This window comes from Pleurodeles waltl, chromosome 4_2 (assembly GCF_031143425.1).
Source record: "Pleurodeles waltl isolate 20211129_DDA chromosome 4_2, aPleWal1.hap1.20221129, whole genome shotgun sequence".
Taxonomy (NCBI): Eukaryota; Metazoa; Chordata; class Amphibia; order Caudata; family Salamandridae; genus Pleurodeles; species Pleurodeles waltl.
The window spans coordinates 435,417,247-435,443,328 of record NC_090443.1 but is presented as its reverse complement, the minus strand read 5'-3'; the positions used below and the strand labels follow the sequence as shown (position 1 = coordinate 435,443,328).

Here is a 26,082-nt window from a genome sequence, read left to right as displayed (position 1 = left end):
AGATACTCAAGGATTGGACATATTGTTGGTATAGCACACTCTAGTTCTCTTTGTGGACAATGTCTTCCACAATTGCCAAGTGTAGTATGCCACTTTTTTGACACAGTACTTTGGGTGTCCGGGAACGGGGCACAGGGATAAGTAACTTGGAAATGTGGTGGGGAGAAATTTCTGTATCTGCTTAACCATTTTTAAGGTGCTTGCTCTTCAGCATTACTGGGAATATAGGTAGGTTTTCAGATGTCCGAATCAGTGGTGGGAATGAGCACTGTGCAGTAGCAGTAATATTGAATGACTGGTCATGAATCCACAAACATTTTTATTTTTTGAGCTGTATTTGTTCCTTGAAGGAACATGGGTTGCTTTAACAATAGACTTCCCATTTGAAAAAGTAAATTCAGGGATGGTGGTCTGCTCTTTCTTGCAAGCCACCATGCCTTTTTGGATAGCGAATCACAGGAAGTTTCATGTAGTGATGTTCTTAAGTAGTATTCATTAGGCTGGCCAGCCTCAAACCCCCTGTAATGCAACATGCCATATGGGATATATGTCACATTGTAAAATTAAACATAGATTGCAAAAAGTCGGTGAGCGTTTTGAGCCTACATTTGCATCCTGCCTTTTTATAATCGGGCCCTGGTCTATCAAGCAACTTCTAAGAAGAAGAAAATATATCTCATTGTTCAGTAATATCTCTTGCTCTTTTCTTTTTCAGGCCCTCCTGTGTGATCTTGCTGAAATTATTGCATCTGTAGAACCAGAGTGCGGCGCACTAAAGGACCAAGAGAAAAAGAGCACAGAAGCAGTGCAGGTGAATGTGATTCCCACTCTGGGCCTTCAGAATAGTATATCTTGTTGACGTGCTGCCACCACAGATACAAAGAGATGCAGTAAGATTAAGATACTGTTGCTTGCTTCCTTCTTAATTTAGGGAATTGCCGCCACTAGCACCATGCACAGAAAGAGCCACTGTAAGACTAGCACACTGCTGCTTGCTTTCAAGTTTGTGTATTAATTAATTTATTTATTAATTTAAGGGTTTTTATAAGGCATTGCACTACATAATTGCTCACTCATTGTGCCAGGGGTTAAGGGGCATTAAGATATAAGCCCTATTAGCAGAACCCTTGCTCTGTGTGCCAGAAGTAATCAAGGAACATAGGGCCTCATTTACAAGCCCTTTGCATCACAGCTGCGGCATTTTTTTTACGCAGCAGTGACACTAGCAGTGCTCTACACTGCACCATATTTACAAACTGACACATTGGGCCCAATGCGTCAGTTTGTAAAGCTCTGCATTACATTATACCTCGACCAGGTATAATGTATGTAGGGTAGGCGTACCCACAGCAAAAGCCACGCAGAACTGACGCAGTGAAGTTTACAACATTTCACTGCATCATTCTGCGACTTCACTGTGTAAATATTTTACTGCCCGCTCAGAGCAGGTGTAAAATTGACACAAGGTTTTTTCCTATGGGAGATTCCTCGCATTGCTGGAGTTGCGTCAGTTTAATGACCCTTCTCCGGCAATACGTGAATTTAGCGCCAACAGGTGCATCAGAATTTCTGACACATCTGTGAAAACTTGTGCCATGGAGATGTGTATTGTAAATACAGCACATCCATGACATTGTTAGGGGATGTGTGGGAAGCGCAAGAAATCTAGCACATCAATGACGATGCATCAGATTCTTGTAAATGAGGCCCTCAGTCTATAGGTCTGCTTTACAAGGGCTCTTTTATTGATGACCTTTTGTGATTTGGTTCTTCTCGCAACAGTAAGTTAGATGGAAAAAACGTACACATAGAGCAGTGGAGGTAATCTGTCGTCAGCATCTGACCATGCATACAAAGTGCCACAGTAAAGCTAAGATACTGTTGCTTGCTACCACATTCATCTAACATGTTGGCTTCACTAATACAACATGTACTAAGAGCAGCAGCAATGCTCCGCTTAGAATGTCCCTTTGTAGATTTTTACTATTACTAGATTCATCCACTAGAGCCTGCTAGGCTGAAAGCGATGTGAATTTTAGATTTCGAAATGGCAGGGGTGAGTCTGACATTATGGAAAGTGCTACAATGCTAACTTAATGACGTTGAGTATTTTTTTTTATGTTCTGTTCCATAAACAGAAATACATTCCGGTACAATACTGAAGAAATGTTACTACAGATATAGAAAGGTATTGTGGAAAAGGGGGTGTTCTATTCAAAGATCGAATATTATAACACATCAACTTGTGGCTACCCTGCACATATTGTAATTATCAATGACATTCACCCTACTTTCACTTTACAACATGCTGTCACATGGATGTTCTTCCTCCGTTAAATGTACGTCTTGCCAAACATTTATTATGCCAGTGAAATTCGTGAAATTCCCAAATTTGACATTATGTGAAATTGACAAAGTTTCCCAAAATGACATATTACGCAGTTTCTTGTAACTTCCGTTACCCAAGCATCAGAAAGTTTAGCAAGGCATACGCATGATACTGGTTCACATAGAAATTGCCTTGCCTAGAGACATTTTCTACTCAAGCCAGTCTCCTGATGGTGTCAGGTGAGACTTTTTTTAAGCGTGCTGCACTCTCCAAAAAAAGTTAACTGAGATACCAGCAAATTACCGAAGTGTAAATTAAACACCATTTTCATAGAGTGGCAACATTTCACAGAAAAGTATGACGCAATTTTGCACACAATTTTGACCAAAGTAGCACTTGGGCTGTCCATTTGATGTCAAATATAATTCAGCCCTTTGACTGAGTTCGGGGATACAGAAAAATCCATGTTAATACAAAAAACATACAGTGGGGTCCAATCAATTTTTAAATAAAATAACTGCTACTTAAGAAAATCTTATCATGTGAATACTTGATATATTTGTGTTGTCCTATTTTTGTTATTTTCTTAATAATGTTGATGAAGCTTTCCTCTCCGTGCCTGAGTCTTAAGGGCCCATCCATTGATCACGTATAGCAGATGCGCTGAGAATGGGTTCTCCAGGATGGAAGCAGTAGTGGTTAAGCCCACAGCAAATATCTACACAGAAAAATATTTCAAACCTATTCCCCATATCAAAGATTGGGACATAGAATTCATTGCTGCATGATCAGAAATGATTGAGTAGAATATGTCTTAGAGACTGCCTTTTAGAAGGGAGGTTCTGAGCACTGCCTGCAAGGTGATGTGCAGCACCTTTACAACAGCCACTGCTACATCAGCAACCAGAAAAGGGTTTGAAGATATGGTACAGCAACTCAAAGTTGTGACAGTCAAACAAAGGCATAACCCACTATATTTTAAAGCACCCGAATTTTGGGGATATATTTCGATAATCCAAAAGAGATAAGAGAATTTAATAAAATGTCTACTTGTCCATGGAACAGGTTGCTTCTTAAGTCTACTTGTTCTGTAAAAAAATCGGCTTGTCCCTTTGGTGCCATGTAGTGCGGCGACACATTATGGCTGCAATCTCATTATGAAACACCTCTGATAATAGCCTCTCTGATTATGCCAGGCCTACTACTATAGTAGGGCTTGAATACTTGCAATTTCAATTCCTACTATATCAATTTCCTTATTTTGCCACCTTTCCGCAGATCTACATACTGGGGCTGAAGGAAGCAGTAAGCAGTTGTTCCAGGGCTGCAATGCTTTTGTGTCTGAAAACCTACTAACTTGCATTTTTAAGGATTTTCGCCTGCCCTTCTCTAATCTTTTCCCATAATGAGAAAGGATGGAAATTTAATCCTGACAGTGGCAGAAGTAGAAGTTCTTCCAGGGTTGGGAAAAAAGTGGTTGGAGGGAAAGTGAACCTGTAAACGCTCAATAGATTTTCACATGAGCGAATCTACACATGCATACTTGCTTGTGCTAAAATACAGTTTACAAATATTTTCTAGGAGTATGATTTCCTGATCTACCTCTGTAGGTTCTTATCAATTCATGGAAGCCACTAATTCAAAGACATATACAATGGGTGCACTTTTGTGACTTTCTTTAAGAATTGGGTCCTTAATTAGGTCTGATGTTAACCAAGACATTTTGTTTTTTTTAAAGTTCTGATTCTCTATCTATCTATGGGTTGGCTTTACTGTGAATGATCACATTCTGCTCTTCCACAATGACCATATTGGCACACATTGTAGTTTTGTTCAGTGTCAGGAGCTACTGTGACAACCAGTGGCTAAGCAGGACTGGAGGGGCCCCTCTGCAAAGAACATAGAGCCCCCCCTCCACAATCACTCAGGGCAGGTCATGTGCTGTGGGGTCTCTCTGGAGGGGGGGCTGTGGAGCCTTTGTTACGCCGCTGGTACAATGCGAGGTTTTTGAGACCAAAAGCTTTTTTTTCTTTCTTTTTTTCTTTTGCCAGTGTTTATTACAATGGTGAGGACCTGGCAGTTCTCTCAACAATAAAGTGCGACAAAAGCCATGTCAAAACAAGATACGCATTGAGAAAACCAAAAGACTCACAAAAAATATCGGATGGGTTGGCTTTGCCAGTGCTTGTTTATTTTCATGCTTCCCATAACAAAATGGTGACACTGATTTTCCATTAGGGATACTTTTTGCAAACACTAGCATGCATCAACACATTTAACAATGACGCTTTAAAGAAACAGCACCTAAAATTTCATAGTAGCAAAACTTTTTATAATAAAACCATCTATAATAACAAGTTAATTTAATTATTTATAATTTGAATTTTATTTTAGATTTTATTTTATATATGTGTATAGAGGTCCAGTTCCCTGACCTCCTTTCCCCTGTCCTGTTCTAGATGTCTCGGCATTAAACAACACTCTGTGTAAGGGACAATTTCATAGTAAACAAGTCGCATCTCAGTTGCATCCACTTCATGTGAGGTCCATCAAGGCAATGGTTTGAGAGGGACATGTTAACATGTAGTCTTGCAAGTGAGTCACAAAACACTTGAAGACTTCTTTCTGCCTAAGAGGAAAGGCTGCTGATGCAATGGTGATGCCTGTCAGCAAACTGTCACTCATTCATTAGGGCAGTGCGGAAGGCCCCATGCTTGAATGTGCCTATTCATTTAAGGTTCCAGCACACCTCAACATTCTGATTCCCGAAGTGTGAATGAAGACTGCAGTTCAGCACATGGTATGCCAAGGCAGTGTTACGCGACTATGTCACCGACGTTTGTTAACTTTTGAACTTTATTTGTCAGACATTGTTGAATGGTATAGAGAAACTCCTGAAGACGTCAGAATGGATGAATATAGAGCAGATGAACATCAAAACAAGACATCATATGGCCACTGAAATGCTCCAGAGCATCGAGGCAGCCTTGAAGAATCTGGCTTTGGTTCTGCCACAAAGGACATCGTTCCTTTCAAATAACGGATCATGTGAGTGTTACAAAGATTATGTAGAACATTAGATCATTGTAAGTCATTTAAGAAGCGTGCCACCAGGTTCCTGCATGTGTTCTGATGAGTCAGGTGTAACAGAATGGCAGATGAAATTGCAAGGTGTGTGGTGACCCAGAGACCCACCTGCAAATGGTTTGATGAGTTTCTGAAATGCTGCACCGACAGAACAGTAATCACTCTACTATATGCAAGATAAATATGTTGTGTACATTTTCATATATTAATATTTTATCAGAGGCTGGCTCACATAAGCTGCAGTGTAAATATCATTAGTTTTTTTCTATTGCGGTGTGTAGAATAATATTCAAACTATATCACGGTAATGCAAAATTAAAAGTTAAAAGTAAGGCTTGAGATGACACTATCGAACATTAGAACTATTCTAAATTCGCAAGTGAATGTGTTCTAGAGATAAAAAACCATTGGCATGTTGCTGGCTACAACACATGGAGAAGTAGTTTGCCATGAAGCATGTCAAATATGTTTAGTTGACTCAGCAAAACATTACTTTGGGAATTAATATAGGCCTATCACTGCTAACCTTAGAAATGCTGGTACATTCTAGATAGGGAGTTCCTCAGCTTTCCTTCATTTCTATAGAAGTCCATCTATTAACTGAGGTTAGTTATTTAGTGAGTGTTGAAGTTCAGTGTTGCAGAGAGTTTTTTAGAACCTAGTTTTGTTTATACAGTCATTTATTTAAATATTTTTGTTGGCCAAGTAAAAAAATATCATCACCTATGCACATGGCGTTCTTACCATGGAAAGCAAGAAGGGAGTTATCGGAGTTTAAGACAATTGTGTCTGGGTGGTTATTAAATTCCATATTCTGTTCGAGGAATGGACAGCAACCCAGCTATAAAACATGACATATCTCGTAATGCCCACGCATATTATGTTTTTTTCAGTTGTGGAGGTCTGGAAAAGCAGTGACAGAAAAGTGGAAGACATCACCATTCTGGGAAATAAGATTCGGATGAGCTTGGACCGAAGAGCCGCAATTGGAAAACGGGATGAAGGTGACAACTGACAGAAAAAGCATTTGCAATGGAATGGGTCTCGCATTTGCTTGAGTTAGAGCTAATGGTGTTGTGAATTTTTAACTGGACTTTTTTTTGCCACATAAATTGGTCAACCCTGCATCATAACTTGGTGTTTTCCTGCCACATAATTCCATTGGCCCTGCATATAACTAAAGCACTTCCATTTACCTTCTTCCTCTATCTGCAGCCAAAAATAAAAATCTTGCCATTTAGCAGTCTAATTTAAATCTGCCATGCTAATTCCAATAGAATACCACTTTCACCCCCCCCCCCCCCCCCCCCCACCGGCAGAGTTGCTGACTGGCTAACTTAATTCCCCAAAAAAAGACACAAGACTGCTATGGAGGAGGAGGACTAAGGAGAGAAATAAACTAGACGGGTTTTTATTAGGTACGAGGCCCGGTTGTGTAACGTTGAAATAAGTTCAGTACTGTTTTTTAAACGTAGATGTAAGTACTTTTAAAGAGATTGTTCCCTAATGTTTCTGTTGCAGTCACTTTGCCACCTTCTGTGTTTTTTGCAGTTTCCTTTTAGGCATTCGTTCTTGTCAGTTTCTTGTCATTCTGGCCTAGTTTACAGACGGTGGTGGGCTTGCCTCTTAGAGCCTGACAGGTGGGATTAAAGCCATGGACTATTGTTTATCAGCTGTCTGTTACAAAGATGGTATCACTTGACCTTCAGAGGTTGGCGCTACATTTAAAGAAGGCCATGGAAGAGAGAAGGGGGGGGGGTAGGCGTATGGAGCCGCGGCAACAGAAATGTGAATTAGTGAGAACAGGAGATAAAGAGACAAAATCAGTTAGTGAGCGAAAGCGCGTGGGTGGTGTTACAGGCAGAAAGGAAGAGGTTGCGTGAGGCGGAAGAGGAAAGAAAACAAGAGAAAACATTAAAGAAGGAATGAGAGAGAACGAAAGATGGACAACAGAGCGAGAGTGTGGGAGAGAAAGAGTTGTTAAGGAGGGAGTGGGATGTGGAGCGAGAGCTGGTGAAAGAAAACAGTGATAAAGAAATAGAATACATTATAAAAAGGGAAAGAAGCAACTCGAGGTTAAAAAACAACCATTAGTGGCGGAAAATGAGTAGGGGGGAAGAAAGAATAGGGAAACTGCATCAGGAAAAAGGCAATACAAGAATTGTGAAAGGAAGGAGGAAATAAACAATAGAAAGGAACAAGGAAATAAGAAAAGAAGCAATAGAGAAAGGAAGAAAGTGAGAAATGAAGAAAAGAAGTAATGGAGAAAGGAAAGAAAATGTGTACTGGAGGAACGAAGGAAGAATGAAAGAGATAAGGGAGGGAAGAAAGGAAGCTAAGAAATAAGTAATAGACAATGAGGGTTAATTGTAAGGAAAAGGAATCATGAAAACGGGCGAGAAAGAGATGGACGGAGAAGCAGAGCAAACAGTGCAATGGACATGGAAACGGGGAGATGATGCGATAGGATGAGGGAGAGCGGGAGAGAGTATAGAAAGGTGCCTGGGAATGCCGCTGCCAATGCTAACAATGAAAGGGATCTTTTCAGAGCGATGGGTTATATGACACTAGATAAGGTGGTCCTTGCATTACAAGAAGGCCCCGCAGGCCGCGCTTCCCTACTGAAGGTGTGGCCAGACGAGGGGGCTAGCTTGCCTCGGCCTCAGTATGGAGGAGTCCTGCTCAAAGAAAGTACCGTCTGGTCTAAAGGCCACGAACTGTGCGGTAGCTGCAGAGAGGTACAAATGAGATGGCTTGGCAGAGTGGTGGGGCTCGGGGAGTGCCCGCGGGGTGTCTCTTCCGTTACTAAAGCTTCCTGGAGGAGCTGCAGTGAGGAAGGCATGGAGGCGCCATCTGGAGACCACGCCCCGCACAAAATAGGGTTTAAATTGATGAACAATCTACTGTTGCTGAACTGTCTGCTTATTGCTGGGAATATATTTGCAAATCTTGTCTCAGTGTGTGCCATGCTGTTCCATGCAAGAAGTCAAAACATTCCGTGCACTGTGGGCGAACGCATTGTATCTTACCATAGTTCACAGCCATTCATCAAGTCTAACACTCTCAAGGGGAGGCGGGGCAAAGACGGTGGCATGGAAGAGGTTGTTCTACTTACACTCCAGCTATAGTTTAAACATGTCATGAAATGACCTCGTAACAAGCAACGGTGGGAGGGTTGTTGGGGACAGGCAGGCACTAACAGGAAAGTGAGGGACGGGCGGGAGGTGCTGGGTGATGGCAGTGCAAGCCAATCCAAAGCGCCAGGGTGTGCTAAGGAAAGACAGAAAAGAAAAAAGTAGGTCACAAAACTGCCCCAAGGCGGGACAAATGTAAAGCATTTACCAATACCATCAAAGGATTTTTGAAAGGCAAGCCCAGGAATGACTGAAAGTGATGAGTGTGAGATGGGCATGATCAAAAGCATACAATACTTACAACAGGTTGGAAGCACTTGCTCGCTCGACCTAAAAATGAACTCTGCTGAATTCTCGCTTGTTCATTCAGCATTTGTAGCAATATAGAGAGATGGTGGAATCACATCACAACAGCATTTCATAGTTTTGTACACAGATATCACCTTCTTTCCGCAACTTGTAGACAAATTCTACATCTACATGTTGCAAGTATATATGACTCAAAGCTAAATGTAGCATACTGCCATGCTGGGATTCTAGTATGAATATGGCGATTACTAGGCTGTGGTTATTGCTAGTGGAAGCCTCAAAGGCTCAGGGGGAGAGAAAAGATAAGGTTTCTGCAGTCCAACTCCTACTAATTAAAAAAACAGTGCAGCGCCTCTGGTAGTGGATTCAGAGGAATTGTCTATGGTATGGAAGTCACTACATTTAGGCCAAGCAAGAGTAATCTTGTTTAATCCACAGTGGTTTTCAAGACATCCCTGCCACTCTTGATGTGCCATTAATTCTGAAAGAGTGGCTGACTTGTGCAACCTTTTTTCCCGGACACAAAACAGCTGATTAGCGGTAAAAGTGTCAGTACTTTAGAGAGAACACCTAATTGCAATACAACTTCTGTCCTGAAGGCAGCAGGGCTGATTGAGATACAAATGCCTGCATCGTCGACAGGCTGGGAAACAAGGAAACAATTGGCCTTATGGCAGAAAGAAGGGCAGAAAAAGGTACTAGTGGCTGTGCCACGGAGGCAGTTGTCCAAAGTAAATGTCCATACTCTACAGCAAACTTCTGACTGGGACAAAAGTGTCTGGACTGTAGACAGACTAGGTAATTGAGAAGGACATGTCCGTACTGCAGAGAGAATAACTGGTTGAGCCACAGTTGTTGCAACCACACATGTGATGAGCAAAGGAACCACTGCTGGGTCACCACAAAACCCTTCAGAGGCTCACAGCAAAGCATCAACCTTGCCCTCCTTAGCCACTTCTTTCTTTTTAGTGTATGTCCACCATAGTTAAAAGTCTGTTGGACCAAATGACTTTTTAGATCTTGCAGTAAAGGTAACTAAGGCCCATATTTATACTTTTTTAGCGCCTCATTTGCACCGCTTTTTGACGCAAAAACAGCACAAACGTACAAAATACAATTGTATTTTGTAAGTTTGCGCCGTTTTTGCGTCAAAAAGCGGCGTAAATGCGGCACTAAAAAAGTATAAATATGGGCCTAAGTGTTTGATGGCATGTGTGGCTGTAGATACACATGCTTTGCATTATCCTGCCATCTAGTGTTGGGTCCGGAGCGTTACAAGTTGTTTTTCTTCAAAGAAGTTCTTTTTCGAGTCTCAGGATTGAGTGGCTTCTCCGTCTTGGTGACAGTGTGCATGGGCTTCGAGTCCTTTGTTAGATTGTTTTCTCTCCCCCGTCGGGTTCAGATGTGTAATCTTTTGCACAGTCTTCAACTTGCTCCGGTCTGAGACTTTCTCTCTGTCTTCTCTATATTCAACAGTGTTGTACTTTCAATCGCAGTTTCTCTTCGCACAATGATCTTTCCAACTCATTGGGACCAGTTTTTTTTTTTTTTACTGCATGCCCTTTCGGGTGGGCCCAGTCAGGCTTCAGGCCTATATACTAGTGGTGCCAGAAATAATGTAATCCTGATGGAACGGACATTGTTTCGATTCTGTTCTCTGTGCCACTCGAAGTACCCTTACACCGATCACATCCAGTGTGTAACCTGTGCCTCTCACTAGATCAAGAGGCTATTTGTGAGGTATATCGATCGTTTCGATCAAAGAAAACTCTTCAGGACCGACAAGCTTGCAGGTTAGAAATGGCACGCAGACATCCACAAGGCACCCTGGATATTTTTGGGGAGGAACATGCACAAGAACAGCCACAACAAGAAGAAACGGTCTCCATCAAAGATCTGGATTCCGACATCCAAGCCAACATCGAAATTCAACCAATATCGTCGGCACAAACAGTAGGACTGGGGCTCCACCTTCTCACCCAAAAACTCTGAAAAAAGTCCCTGTTGAGGTCACCAGCCCACCACTGCAAGCAAGCTGTGGTCAGTCTCGGAAAGAAGGTTCGGCTGCCCCGCTTACTGGCTTGGCACCGAAACCTATGAAGGCAGCTTTGGGTTCAGCATCGACCTCATCCACTTTGGTCTGACCCAGTATGGACAAGGTTTCAGCACCGACTGCACCAGCCTCGAGCCAAGAGTCTACAGACCTAGTTTGGGACCTAAAAAATGCCATTGATCAAAAACTTTGGTCCCAAAACATAAAGACTGCAACTTAAGGACCTTTGGACGCAGGACATTCTTCCGCCACGCTTTCACCTATTCAGCATATACTTGATTCTATGAAAGCTAAACAGTGCAGAATATACATTCAGGAAGGCATAGGGTACATTGTAGCTTCAACTACTGTGACTTTTAAAAGGAAGGTAACTTTTCAGGAGGCACTGGACACCTCCCACCTCCAAAAAAGATACATAAAGAGAAGGTTCCTCCTCAACTGAGCCTGCTCCTCCTCCTTCTACTCCCCCTCCCACCTCCACTTCACCACCACCACCTATCTATTCTCCTGCATCTTCATTTGCGGAAGATTTTGCTCCACAGGGTTCACCCGTATTAAAAGAACACTACTCAGGGGGCACACTCCAAGATTCAGACCCCTGGGATTCTTATGATCCCGAGCCAGTCATTAACACTGACCCAGATCTGTATCCTTCTAGGCCTTCCGCTCCAGAATATACCACCATCTACCAACAAGTTATTGCCAGGGCAGCTGTATACCATAATGTACCAATACATAAAGAACCCATTGAAGAGGATTTCTTATTAAACACCCTTACCAGCACTCATAGAGACACCCAATAGCTCCCTATGCTTTATGGAACGATGTGTCATGCAGCTGATATTTTTCAAGAGCCTATTTGCTCCAGAATCAAAAAACCTAGCATAGACAAAAAAATATAAACCTGCACCCTCACAGACCCACTTTCTATCTGGTCACCAGTGCCACCAGACTCAATAGTGGGTACTACTGCCAGAAAAAGGGCTAATAGCCAGGTCACTGGAGACTCTCCTCCACCAGACAAGGAGAGTAGAAAGCTTGACGCTGTAGGCAAGAGAGTGGCTGCACAAGCTGCAAATCATTGGTGTATTGCCAATTTGCAAACCTTACGCTCTAGGTACAACAGGGCCCACTGGGATGAAATTGAAGATCTTTTCCAATATCGCCCAGAGTAGCATTGTAAGCATGGACAGCAAACTGGCAAGGGTCAAACAATTGCAAAATACTTCTATTCGTTGTGCATTAGATGCTGCCAACACAGAAGCAAGAGGTATCAGTGTGCTGATAAGAAGGCATGCATGGCTTAGATGCTTTGGATTTAAGTCAGAGGTGCAGCAAGCTGTATTAAATATGCCTTTTGACAAAGAACATATTTTTGGACCACAAGTTGACTCCACAATAGTTGTTTTTTAAAAAGTCAAACACTATAAAGGCTATGGGGGCTCTCCAATCCCAAGCATAAAGGTGATTTTCGTCACCCAATGTTTAGAGGTGGTTACAAATCCTCTACAACATCGGAATCCTCCACCTCCCGAAATAAACAAGCCTCAAACTCTTACCCAAGAGGCTCCTGTAGGGGTACATTCAGAGAAATAATTTCAGAGGCAAAAACCTTAGCTCCAGGGGTTCAACTTCCACAGAAAAACATTGACTACCTCCAAATACCACAAACCCATGTATCACCAGTTGGGATGTCTTCAGTAGTATTACCCACAATGGACAAACATAACATTGGACCAATGTGCCCTCTCCATTATCCAACATGATTATTGTCTGGAGTTTACTTCTGCACCTCCCAACATCCCTCCTTGCACTCACAGGTTATCTCAGGAACACCTTGCACTCCTCAAAAAAGAGGTACAGTCACTTCTTCTGAATGGGGCGATAGAACAGATTCCATCCCAATATTACGGAACAGGAGTATACTCACTATACTTCCTCTTTCCAAAAAAGGATGGGTCACTCTGATCCATTTTTGACCACAAGCCCCTAGACCAATACATTTTTTCAGAACACTTTCATGTGGTCACTCTTCAGGATGTCATCCCACTCCTTCAACAGAACAATTTCATACCTAAAAGATGCCTGTTTCCACATTCCCATACGACCTGCACACTGCAAATATCTAAGATTTGTGGTTGCCGGAAAACAGTATAAATTCAAAGTCCTCCCTTTTGGGGTCAAAACCGCTCCAAGCGTATTCACCAAATGTCTAGCAGTTGTCGCAGTGCACCTCAGAAGGCAAAAGATTAATGTCTTCCCATATCTGGACGACTGGCTTATGAAAGCCAACACGCTACAACAGTGCCAATTCCACATTTAAATTACGGTAAACCTTCACAAGCTAGGGTTTACAATAGCAGGTTTCAAGGCAGGTGTAGGAGAGGAGAGAGAGACACACCCTCATAGGTGGGCATTTTGGCGGAATGTTTGTAAGTGGGAACAGCACCAACATACCAGAGGCATCATCAAACAATACTGCATCCCATGTAAAACACACCTCTTGGTGCTAGACACATTTAATTCCTCTTCGTTATGCACAAGTAACCTCTGGTGTGGCAAAATCCAATACAGGTTGTAAGATATTACAATATAGAAGGAATGTAAGCTTGACGCACACAGGTACTAATTCTGGCCTCAGATGTTAATCCAACTCAAATACACTGCCTGCTTTTGTTCTCAAAGTGTGGTGATAATTGAAGTGACCAGAAAATAACAGTTTTCAAATATGCATGTTCTAGCTTCTTGTTTACTCTAAAGACGCTCAAGTATTCTGCTGATGAGGTGGCTGATGAGGTGAAGGCAAGAAGAGTGGGGCAAAGACATGCAATGAAATGTGGGGGAACACATTATTTTTATTGTGCAGTAAAGTATTTGAAAAAAGCGTGAGTATTTTGACAGCTTTGTTTGTCGATAAAAGTGTATAATGATTCCTCCTTCAAAATTGTCTAATTACAAGAACAATATATTCTCTTTAGGAATTGTCATAGTGGGGATGTTTTCCTTCCACAACATGCGCACCTTTTTGTCTGAGGCGCCTTTCATTGAAGGGAGACAAGAGAGTCCAAGCCAAACGCCGAAGGAAGATGTGAAGTACAATGTGATCTCAGAAGTGGTAACTGCCTTTGTGAGCAATGAGCAGCCGTACAACTTGAAGACACCCATTAAGTTCACTTTTGAAATAGAGAAAAAGGTATGTCCTGAAAAATGTGTCAAAGGGGAAAAGAATGTAACAATGATCTTGGCCATTTTATATCCCAGGCCCCAAAGTGAAAGTTCCTTTTTTTGCTGTAATAGCAGGATTTGCTACTACCCAAAGGTATTCACTTCATCCACCTAGGAAGAATCTGAGGTTAAGTACATCTGGTGAGATTCAAGCTTAAGTGTATAGAGAGGTCTGTGCCTATTGGACCCACGATACCGGTATCGGCTAGGGACCTGGAAGAACGGGCTTGGGCAGAATTGAGGCATATGAAAGAGGTGCGCACTGATAGGTGCCTAGAGGATATATTGTCAGGAGTGGGAGAGTATGTTGCATGGAGTGGCAGAGGAGGGGGATGCACTTGCTGCCGAGGCATTGGACAGGGAAGCTCTGCCCTCTTGATGGGACAAGTGAGGTCATCCACTGTGATGCGCCTGTACATGGCGGCGGTGCACCATTGCCCTGCCTTGCAGAGAGCGATAGCAATGCAGTGGCCCATGCCCATTGGCGGGAGGAAGAGACACAATATGGCCCCAGTAGAGTTGCGACTGATATGAGAGGGAGGTTGATACCCACGAGGCTCCCTTGTGGGGAGTTGCTGGTTCCCTTTCAGGATAATCGTGTGACTGTGATTGAAGATAATGGTACCATCAACATTCTGACCTAACAGCATGTTATGTGTTATCATCGTGCTGAAAATGACTTTCATGATTTGTCTTTTTATGTATTATGACAAAATTACAAATAACATGTAAATAAAATAGAGGGATCTGTGCAGGAGATGTGTCGGTTTGCTGAACTTTTTCACCAGTATAATCAGTCGACACATGCTTCTTAAGGTTGTATGTCATGTTATTTAGTGCACAAATATCAAACTACAGAAATACTGTGACCAGACTATGAACTACCACAATATTGTGACAGTAAGTGTATATAGCCAAGTGTATATATATATCTATCTATATATAGAGATATATATATATACACACAATTCTTAACTCCCAATCTACGTACCTTGAATTATCTGTGAGGTAACTATATGTGGTGTTAATTAAAACAACTATATACTTACGTGTACTTAACCATTGCAGTATTTTGGCATTCAGCATTCTGGTCACAATATTATTGTAGTTTGATGTTTACACCTCGATATCAAGGTGGAAAACCCTTCTTAATTTCCGAATATTTAGAAAAACATCAAAGGACCAATAACAACTACATCAGGGGATACTGAAGTACACATTTAACACCTCGAGTGAAGTCTAGAGGCGGGAGCCTCGTCAGATTAAAAGACAGAGTGCTCCATTAATGAATCGAACATTACATTTCTAGGATAAGATAAAAATACGAACAGGTGTGCTACTAAATCCAGTGCTGCTTGGGATCAGTTATCATGTCACTCACGGGACGATGGGCCAGATTTAGAGTGTGGCGGGCAGCAGCCCACCAGTCATGGTGGCAGAGAATATTATATCTGCCACCTTGACAGACTACAGGACACCAAATTTACAGACAATAACGGATCCAGTGGTTATTTCAGTACCTTCAGAGGATCGGCCGTCACAGCAGTTCTTGATGGTACAAAAAGTATGGTGTCGGTTTTGATGACTCGCCATCAAACTTTATGTTTTTCACAAAAAAAAAAATCGCTTTTCTATCCATGACCTCCAGTGTTTTCTTGGCAGGGTCAGGCAGAAGAAAAGCTATCATACAGTCAGTCAGACTACTAGGGCTGATAGTCTTATGACTTCACTCCGAAGTCCCCTAATCCATCAGGCACTCGGAGTGAGTTACCCTCAGCTAACCCCTGAGTCAAAGTGGGCACCACCTTCAGAAAACTCAGAGGACTCAGAATTGGCATTGCTAACAGTACAGGTTTGTGTTTGAGTACACTATCCACCAAACTGTAAATCTGGTTCTGTGTGCGTGCTATTGTTATTTTGATCATGTGTGTCTCACGAGAAAGATGCCCTCTTCACCCCTTCTATCAACACACACCACACCACCATCAGCTGATTCATAAAGTATTACTGTATTGTATACCGAAACTTGTGCAGATAACTGCATATCCAGTAACCCTGCATTTGTTGACATCTTTTGTGCAGCCAGAACCTGCCCACCTTCTTAAGGAAGCACTTTAATAAAGTATATATACCCTTACACCTTTTTTCTGCAGCTAGCAAAACTCATTTACTTTTTAATATGCCATGCAAAATGTAACTTACGTCAAACTCTAGTAGGGGAAATGTTGATACATCAAACTCTAGTAAGGCACCCTTACCACCAAAATGTGTTACACCACCCTGTGGTGATCTCCATGCCTCTGAGGAATGGGAAATTGTAGGTGTTTAGTTTTTTTAGCTCCCCTCTGATTGTATTGGTAACTTGCACAACTGCATAACTTCTTGGGAATGTGACACATAGGGCCAGATGTAGCAAAGGGTCTTTCCCATTCTGTGTCAATGGGAAAATGTGTTTGTACATATGACTCATAGTGACTAATATTAAGCATGTTTGCAGCTTTGCTGAATACATACGCCTGTCATTCATTTCATTTGACAGGGGGAAAAGAAAGATGCCATCTGCTCGTACCGTAAGATCGTTGGGAACACAAGCTTTTGGTCTACAGAGGGCTGCCACCTCACCGACTCGAATGGGCAGAGAGTCACCTGCGAGTGTAATCACCTGAGCAGCTTTGCTGTACTGATGGCACAGTACCCTGTTAAGGTAGGTCAGCAGGCCATGAATCGGGCCCATAGTACCTGGATTTCCCAGTACGAATGTATGAGAGTTATCAAGAATGAAGGAAGCCCAATAGTTGGTAGTCTATGCCTGGCATAGGCAGTAAAACTGGTGTTGAAGACGAGTTTGTCCGCATTTGAAGACTTGCTAGTAGAACAGATGGCGATGCTGCTCCTGTATCTCACAAAACAAAGCTAGAGGCCAGGAGTACTTGGCGAACATTAAGACATTTTGGCAAAACCATTGAAGGTTTTAACAAGACCTTTTTAGGTGCATTATAATAATTTATTTTGTGTTTTTCCTTGTTATTATTGCCATTTTTAGAATGCGCACTATAATTCCTAGGGCATCACAGCACATTGTGAAATAAATTGACAGTGCTACCAGTTAGTGACTTTTAAGCACTAGATAACCGAGTAATATGGAGGGAACTGTAGGTACCGAAGATGATGGGGATGGTTGAATAGCTGTTGTACACACCTTAGTGGCAGTAAGCTTAGCAGAATATTTTTGTTCTTCCCATCATTGCTAAAATTGGCTTCAGACGAAGAGCAAGCTGTAACAAATTCCGGATGTGGAATCCTTGGAACAGAAGCAATACCCCCCCAATCCACTTGCAATTGAGTGAATAGTTGTACTATTCCAAGGAACTGTACTTTGGAACTCCCCTCAGGGTGCACTCCACCTTGAATTAAACTGTCCCAAGGTAAGAACACTGAGCACCAGTTGCTTCTGGCTAACCATCTTCAGGGGTTTGTTCAGAATGGTGAGGCAGGCAGGGGACAGGCACTGTTCCATCAATGACTTTGCAGGCCATGCAGAGCATCTTGCGCACAGTAGGGTTCTTTGTGAGCAGAGTTTTAATGAAAGATTTGATTGTAGTAATTTCAATGTGACCGCACTTAAGTTAGGGCCAGTTACGTTCTATGAGGAATCATCAAAAGAGGGAGGATAGTGAGCCTGAGGTTTGTAGAAGTGCATCGTGGTCAAGTATCACATAGTGGACATGGTAGAATCACTCTCTAGTGATGGCTTGGGCGATTTGGTCTGGGTCAAAACTAACATGGCCTGTTGCTTGTCTTTTTGTGTGAGCTCGTGGTATAGAGCTTTTTGGCACATAAGGAGAGGAACCACCGTCTTGTTAGAGTGTAATCTCTCTATACATTTAAAGAGATGATAGTGCCTGAAGTCCCAACTTCCACTAACAATATCCTCATTGAAGAAAATTAGTCTTCCCTGAAAGTTTGGTACACACATGGAACATGCCCTGCATAAAGACCTCCCTGAAGTAGTGAGGTTTGCAGAACCAGAAAATATGTTTTTTTTTAAAACGTGGGCCCCAGTAGAGTGATAGTGCTAGATTGCTTGCAATATAAAGATGGAGGTAGTAGAGTTTGCAGTGTTAAGACAGCTATGGAACTGGACAGGCTGGTGAGCACTGCAGTCCTTCCTTGCAACTAAAAAAATTAGGGCTCACTACAGGGAAAGACTTTCCATAGTTGTGTTCTTTACAGGTGGTTAAAAAAGGTTCTGCTTTGGTAGATACTGAGATGTGTTTTACAGTTCTGTTTATTAAAGAAAGCTACTCAGTGAAATACTTGACCAACAATCAGATATTTTAGCTAAATACTACAACACACTATTCAATACACTGCTTTGATCAGCATGTATTCTACAACCAGCTCGAAGATGAAGCAACACCATGAGTCCTATTGGTGGGAATGACCAATTTCCCAATTGCATACATTATTGGTAACATATCATATCACAAGTAATTTAAGTAAAGGTAGGCTTAGTGGAAGTATATTTGAAACGTCAATATTGTATTTCTCGTCCCATTAACAGAGCTGGAGTCTAGAGATCATCACCAAGGTGGGGCTTGCCATATCACTCATATGCCTCCTGTTCGCCATAGTCACCTTCATGTTTTGCCGGTCTCTCAAGGGAACCCGTAACACTATCCACCTGCACCTGTGTATCTCCCTCTTCTTGGCAAACGCCATCTTCCTGGCAGGGATAACCAGAGTGGACAATGAGGTAAGGAGACTTGACTGTGGGTCCATGTTACTTGTAATAGTTCACAGAAGTATGGCATTGCTCCCCTAGGTCACTGACAGGGGAATCAGAATGAAAAAAGTGCCTGTTTTTTTACCCTCACCTTATCTGTGGTCCAATAGGGGCCAAGCAATACATGCTGCTCAAAAGTCCAAGTGAGATGATTGGCGATAGAAAGTTTTTCCAGCCAAGCAGAAAGTTGAGGTATGCAGAATGTCTATGTAAGCCCTCAACAGAGGACAGCTGTGTTTGGGGGAAATCCACTGCCTGTTGATTATGGAGAAGGGTGTGGTCTACTGCAAAATATGTGTTGTGTTTCTAAATTTAAAAATGGTGGCTTCTCACTAGAAATATTGTAACCCACAGATGCTGCATGTGCCTTGATCGCCATGTGGAAATAACAAGGACAGGGCTGCCAACGGTGTAGGACAGTAGTTCCCAACCGTTTGACTTTCTGTTGCCCCCCCCCCCAATTTATCATTACCGGAATCATTATTGGAATCCGGGGACCCCCCACTGAGTCATTACTGAAAGCTGGGGACCTCATCTGTTAATATTACTTAATTTTCTTGGCAGTCGCGGACCCGCTGAGGAGGCTTTGGGGCCCCCCAGGAGTCCACGGACCACAGGTTAGGAACCACTGGTGTAGGGTGATGCTTTTCATTGATCAATGTTGGCAAGTGAAAAATAATTGCAAACGTTTTTTTTTTGCTTGAACACATTTTAGATTATACCTTTACCACACAGATACCCGTGATATATCTAGGACGCATGAATGACATTCTATTCTCAGTTATGTAACATTTGCTAGGCTCTTGCTAGGCGATTAAAGGGTAAGTTTCAACCAACAGTGCAAGTTTCTCTATCAACAGTTGGGCCTGGCCGAAATTAAACCAGTGTAGATTTCACATTCTAAAACACCACTGGTCTGTGTGATGAAATGAAAAGTGAGTGGACACATATTACATTAGGTTCAACATTGCTCATACAGTGACCGGCTAAAGGCAGATTAAATGTTGTTGTGCAGCCCTAGCATCAGCCACACGCTGTAGATGTATGTCAAGTCTTTTTCTGATAGCAGCAACTAATCCTGTAACAAAGCCTCTGAAATAGGGCACACTCTGGTAAAGTATAAGGATGGTGCAGACAATCTTTCTGACAAACCTGCCAGCCGACTACAACGTCCCAAACCGAAAGCAAAGTCTGGCTACCTTCACGTAAACATAAACAAACACTTGTTGTTTTATTTTTATGTTATTTTTTACAAACATATGTGGCGCAATACCATCAGTGTTAACTTCTGTTCTATCTACCTTTCAAAATATGTTCATAACAAGACTGCCTTCATTTTATGAACTGTCATAAAACTTGTCTGACGCCAAGATTTCAAATTTAGGAGGGCTGTAGGAAGTTGGCTCTGTATGTGCTATTTCAAAGTAAGGAATAGCATGCACAGAGTCCAAGGGTTCCCCTTAGAGGTAAAATAGTGGTAAAAATAGATAATACTAATGCTCTATTTTGTGGTAGTGTGGTCGAGCAGTAGGCTTATCCAAGGAGTAGTGTTAAGCATTTGTTGTACATACACATAGACAATAAATGAGGTACACACACTCAGAGACAAATCCAGCCAATAGGTTTTTATATAGAAAAATATCTTTTCTTAGTTTATTTTAAGAACCACAGGTTCAAATTCTACATGTAATAGCTCATTCGAAAGGTATTGCAGGTAAGTACTTTAGGAACTTCAAATCATCAAAATTGCATGTATACTTTTCAAGTTATTGACAAATAGCTGTTTTAAAAGTGGACACTTAGTGCAATTTTCACAGTTCCTAGGGGAGGTAAGTATTTGTTAGTTTTACCAGGTAAGTAAGACACTTACAGGGTTCAGTTCTTGGTCCAAGGTAGCCCACCGTTGGGGGTTCAGAGCAACCCCAAAGTCACCACACCAGCAGCTCAGGGCCGGTCAGGTGCAGAGTTCAAAGTGGTGCCCAAAACACATAGGCTAGAATGGAGAGAAGGGGGTGCCCCGGTTCTGGTCTGCTTGCAGGTAAGTACCCGCGTCTTCGGAGGGCAGACCAGGGGGGTTTTGTAGGGCACCGGGGGGGACACAAGTCCACACAGAAATTTCACCCTCAGCGGCGCGGGGGCGGCCGGGTGCAGTGTAGAAACAAGCGTCGGGTTCGCAATGTTAGTCTATGAGAGATCTCGGGATCTCTTCAGCGCTGCAGGCAGGCAAGGGGGGGGTTCCTCGGGGAAACCTCCACTTGGGCAAGGGAGAGGGACTCCTGGGGGTCACTTCTCCAGTGAAAGTCCGGTCCTTCAGGTCCTGGGGGCTGCGGGTGCAGGGTCTCTCCCAGGCGTCGGGACTTTAGGTTCAAAGAGTCGCGGTCAGGGGAAGCCTCGGGATTCCCTCTGCAGGCGGCGCTGTGGGGGCTCAGGGGGGACAGGTTTTGGTACTCACAGTATCAGAGTAGTCCTGGGGTCCCTCCTGAGGTGTCGGATCTCCACCAGCCGAGTCGGGGTCGCCGGGTGCAGTGTTGCAAGTCTCACGCTTCTTGCGGGGAGCTTGCAGGGTTCTTTAAAGCTGCTGGAAACAAAGTTGCAGCTTTTCTTGGAGCAGGTCCGCTGTCCTCGGGAGTTTCTTGTCTTTTCGAAGTAGGGGCAGTCCTCAGAGGATGTCGAGGTCGCTGGTCCCTTCGGAAGGCGTCGCTGGAGCAGGATCTTTGGAAGGCAGGAGACAGGCCGGTGAGTTTCTGGAGCCAAGGCAGTTGTCGTCTTCTGGTCTTCCTCTGCAGGGGTTTTCAGCTAGGCAGTCCTTCTTCTTGTAGTTGCAGGAATCTAATTTTCTAGGGTTCAGGGTAGCCCTTAAATACTAAATTTAAGGGCGTGTTTAGGTCTGGGGGGTTAGTAGCCAATGGCTACTAGCCCTGAGGGTGGGTACACCCTCTTTGTGCCTCCTCCCAAGGGGAGGGGGTCACATCCCTAATCCTATTGGGGGAATCCTCCATCTGCAAGATGGAGGATTTCTAAAAGTTAGAGTCACCTCAGCTCAGGACACCTTAGGGGCTGTCCTGACTGGCCAGTGACTCCTCCTTGTTATTCTCATTATTTTCTCCGGCCTTGCCGCCAAAAGTGGGGCCTGGCCGGAGGGGGCGGGCAACTCCACTAGCTGGAGTGTCCTGCTGGGTTGGCACAAAGGAGGTGAGCCTTTGAGGCTCACCGCCAGGTGTGACAATTCCTGCCTGGGAGAGGTGTTAGCATCTCCACCCAGTGCAGGCTTTGTTACTGGCCTCAGAGTGACAAAGGCACTCTCCCCATGGGGCCAGCAACATGTCTCGGTTTGTGGCAGGCTGCTAAAACTAGTCAGCCTACACAGATAGTCGGTTAAGTTTCAGGGGGCACCTCTAAGGTGCCCTCTGTGGTGTATTTTACAATAAAATGTACACTGGCATCAGTGTGCATTTATTGTGCTGAGAAGTTTGATACCAAACTTCCCAGTTTTCAGTGTAGCCATTAGGGTGCTGTGGAGTTCGTGTTTGACAGACTCCCAGACCATATACTCTTATGGCTACCCTGCACTTACAATGTCTAAGGTTTTGTTTAGACACTGTAGGGGTACCATGCTCATGCACTGGTACCCTCACCTATGGTATAGTGCACCCTGCCTTAGGGCTGTAAGGCCTGCTAGAGGGGTGTCTTACCTATACTGCATAGGCAGTGAGAGGCTGGCATGGCACCCTGAGGGGAGTGCCATGTCGACTTACTCGTTTTGTCCTCACTAGCACACACAAGCTGGCAAGCAGTGTGTCTGTGCTGAGTGAGGGGTCTCCAGGGTGGCATAAGACATGCTGCAGCCCTTAGAGACCTTCCTTGGCATCAGGGCCCTTGGTACTAGAAGTACCAGTTACAAGGGACTTATCTGGATGCCAGGGTCTGCCAATTGTGGATACAAAAGTACAGGTTAGGGAAAGAACACTGGTGCTGGGGCCTGGTTAGCAGGCCTCAGCACACTTTCAATTGTAAACATAGCATCAGCAAAGGCAAAAAGTCAGGGGGCAACCATGCCAAGGAGGCATTTCCTTACACAACCCCCCCCCAAACGAAAGAGGATGAGACTAACCTTTCCCAAGAGAGTCTTCATTTTCTAAGTGGAAGAACCTGGAAAGGCCATCTGCATTGGCATGGGCAGTCCCAGGTCTGTGTTCCACTATAAAGTCCATTCCCTGTAGGGAGATGGACCACCTCAACAGTTTAGGATTTTCACCTTTCATTTGCATCAGCCATTTGAGAGGTCTGTGGTCAGTTTGAACTAGGAAGTGAGTCCCAAAGAGGTATGGTCTCAGCTTCTTCAGGGACCAAACCACAGCAAAGGCCTCCCTCTCAATGGCACTCCAACGCTGCTCCCTGGGGAGTAACCTCCTGCTAATGAAAGCAACAGGCTGGTCAAGGCCATCATCATTTGTTTGGGACAAAACTGCCCCTATCCCATGTTCAGAGGCATCAGTCTGCACAATGAACTGCTTAGAATAATCTGGAGCTTTGAGAACTGGTGCTGAGCACATTGCTTGTTTCAGGGTGTCAAAGGCCTGTTGGCAGTCCACAGTCCAGTTCACTTTCTTGGGCATTTTCTTGGAGGTGAGCTCAGTGAGGGCTGTCACAATGGATCCATATCCCTTCACAAACCTCCTGTAGTACCCAGTCAAGCCAAGGAATGCCCTGACTTGAGTCTGGGTTTTTGGAGCTACCCAGTCCAGAATGGTCTGGATCTTGGGTTGGAGTGGCTGAACTTGGCCTCCACCTACAAGGTGGCCCAAGTAAACCACAGTTCCCTGCCCTATCTGGCATTTGGATGCCTTGATAGAGAGGCCTGCCGATTGCAGAGCCTTCAAAACCTTCCTCAGGTGGACCAGGTGATCCTGCCAGGTGGAGCTAAAGACAGCAATATCATCAAGATAAGCTGTGCTAAAGGACTCCAAGCCAGCAAGGACTTGATTCACCAACCTTTGGAAGGTGGCAGGGGCATTCTTTAAACCAAAGGGCATAACAGTAAACTGATAATGCCCATCAGGTGTGGAGAATGCTGTCTTTTCTTTTGCTCCAGGTGCCATTTTTATTTGCCAGTACCCTGCTGTCAAGTCAAAGGTACTTAGAAATTTGGCAGCACCTAATTTATCAATGAGCTCATCAGCTCTTGGAATTGGATGGGCATCTGTCTTGGTGACAGAATTGAGCCCTCTGTAGTCCACACAAAACCTCATCTCTTTCTTTCCATCTTTGGTGTGAGGTTTGGGGACTAAGACCACTGGGCTGGCCCAGGGGCTGTCAGAGCGCTCAATTACTCCCAATTCCAGCATCTTGTGGACTTCCACCTTGATGCTTTCCTTAACATGGTCAGACTGTCTGAAGATTTTGTTTTTGACAGGCATGCTGTCTCCTGTGTCCACATCATGGGTACACAGGGGTGTCTGACCAGGGGTTAGGGAGAAAAGCTCAGGAAACTGTTGTAGGACTCTCCTACAATCAGCTTGCTGTTGGCCAGAGAGGGTGTCTGAGTAGATCACTCCATCTACTGTACCATCTTTTGGGTCTGATGACAGAAGATCAGGGAGAGGTTCACTCTCTGCCTCCTGATCCTCATCTGTTACCATCAACAGATTGACATCAGCCCTGTCGTGGAAGAGCTTAAGGCGGTTTACATGGATCACCCTCTTGGGGCTCCTGCTTGTGCCCAGGTCCACCAAGTAGGTGACCTGACTCTTCCTCTCTAGTACTGGGTAAGGGCCACTCCATTTGTCCTGGAGTGCCCTGGGAGCCACAGGCTCCAGAACCCAGACTTTCTGCCCTGGTTGGAACTCAACCAGTGCAGCCTTTTGGTCATACCAAAACTTCTGGAGCTGTTGGCTGGCCTCAAGGTTTTTGGTTGCCTTTTCCATGTACTCTGCCATTCTAGAGCGAAGGCCAAGTACATAGTCCACTATGTCCTGTTTAGGCTCATGGAGAGGTCTCTCCCAGCCTTCTTTAACAAGGGCAAGTGGTCCCCTTACAGGATGACCAAACAGAAGTTCAAAGGGTGAGAATCCTACTCCCTTCTGTGGCACCTCTCTGTAAGCGAAAAGCAGACATGGCAAGAGGACATCCCATCTCCTTTTGAGCTTTTCTGGGAGCCCCATGATCATGCCTTTTAATGTCTTGTTGAATCTCTCAACCAAGCCATTAGTTTGTGGATGGTATGGTGTAGTGAATTTATAAGTCACTCCACACTCATTCCACATGTGCTTTAGGTATGCTGACATGAAGTTGGTACCTCTGTCAGACACCACCTCCTTAGGGAAACCCACTCTGGTAAAGATACCAATGAGGGCCTTGGCTACTGCAGGGGCAGTAGTCGACCTAAGGGGAATAGCTTCAGGATACCTGGTAGCATGATCCACTACTACCAGGATATACATATTTCCTGAGGCTGTGGGAGGTTCCAGTGGACCAACTATGTCCACACCCACTCTTTCAAAGGGAACCCCCACCACTGGAAGTGGAATGAGGGGGGCCTTTGGATGCCCACCTGTCTTACCACTGGCTTGACAGGTGGGGCAGGAGAGGCAAAACTCCTTAACCATGTTGGACATATTGGGCCAGTAGAAGTGGTTGACTAACCTCTCCCACGTCTTGGTTTGTCCCAAATGTCCAGCAAGGGGAATGTCATGGGCCAATGTTAGGATGAACTCTCTGAACAGCTGAGGCACTACCACTCTCCTAGTGGCACCAGGTTTGGGGTCTCTGGCCTCAGTGTACAGGAGCCCATCTTCCCAATAGACCCTATGTGTTCCATTTTTCTTGCCTTTGGACTCTTCAGCAGCTTGCTGCCTAAGGCCTTCAAGAGAGGGACAGGTTTCTTGTCCCTTACACAGCTCTTCCCTTGAGGGTCCCCCTGGGCCCAAGAGCTCAACCTGATAAGGTTCAAGCTCCAAAGGCTCAGTTCCCTCAGAGGGCAGAACTTCTTCCTGAGAAGAGAGGTTCCCTTTCTTTTGCTGTGTTGCAGTTGGTTTCCCAACTGACTTTCCTGTTCTCTTGGTAGGCTGGGCCATTTTTCCAGACTCCAGCTCTACTTTTTCACCCTGTGCCTTGCATTGTGCTCTTGTTTTCACACACACCAGTTCAGGGATACCCAGCA

The 26,082-nt window shown here is 44.0% G+C and overlaps 1 protein-coding gene across 4 annotated transcripts in view; it reads left to right on the top strand.

Annotated features, from left to right (window-relative positions):
• The window catches only part of ADGRE5 (adhesion G protein-coupled receptor E5), a 231,221-nt gene that overhangs the window by 150,247 nt on the left and 54,892 nt on the right, over positions 1-26,082 (top strand). For all 4 annotated transcript variants that reach the window (XM_069231712.1, XM_069231710.1, XM_069231713.1 and 1 more), the window contains 6 exons: positions 716-811; positions 5,197-5,377; positions 6,310-6,420; positions 13,891-14,105; positions 16,677-16,841; positions 18,702-18,893. In XM_069231712.1, the coding sequence (XP_069087813.1) occupies positions 716-811; positions 5,197-5,377; positions 6,310-6,420; positions 13,891-14,105; positions 16,677-16,841; positions 18,702-18,893 (960 nt within the window). The remainder of the gene's footprint in view (positions 1-715; positions 812-5,196; positions 5,378-6,309; positions 6,421-13,890; positions 14,106-16,676; positions 16,842-18,701; positions 18,894-26,082) is intronic.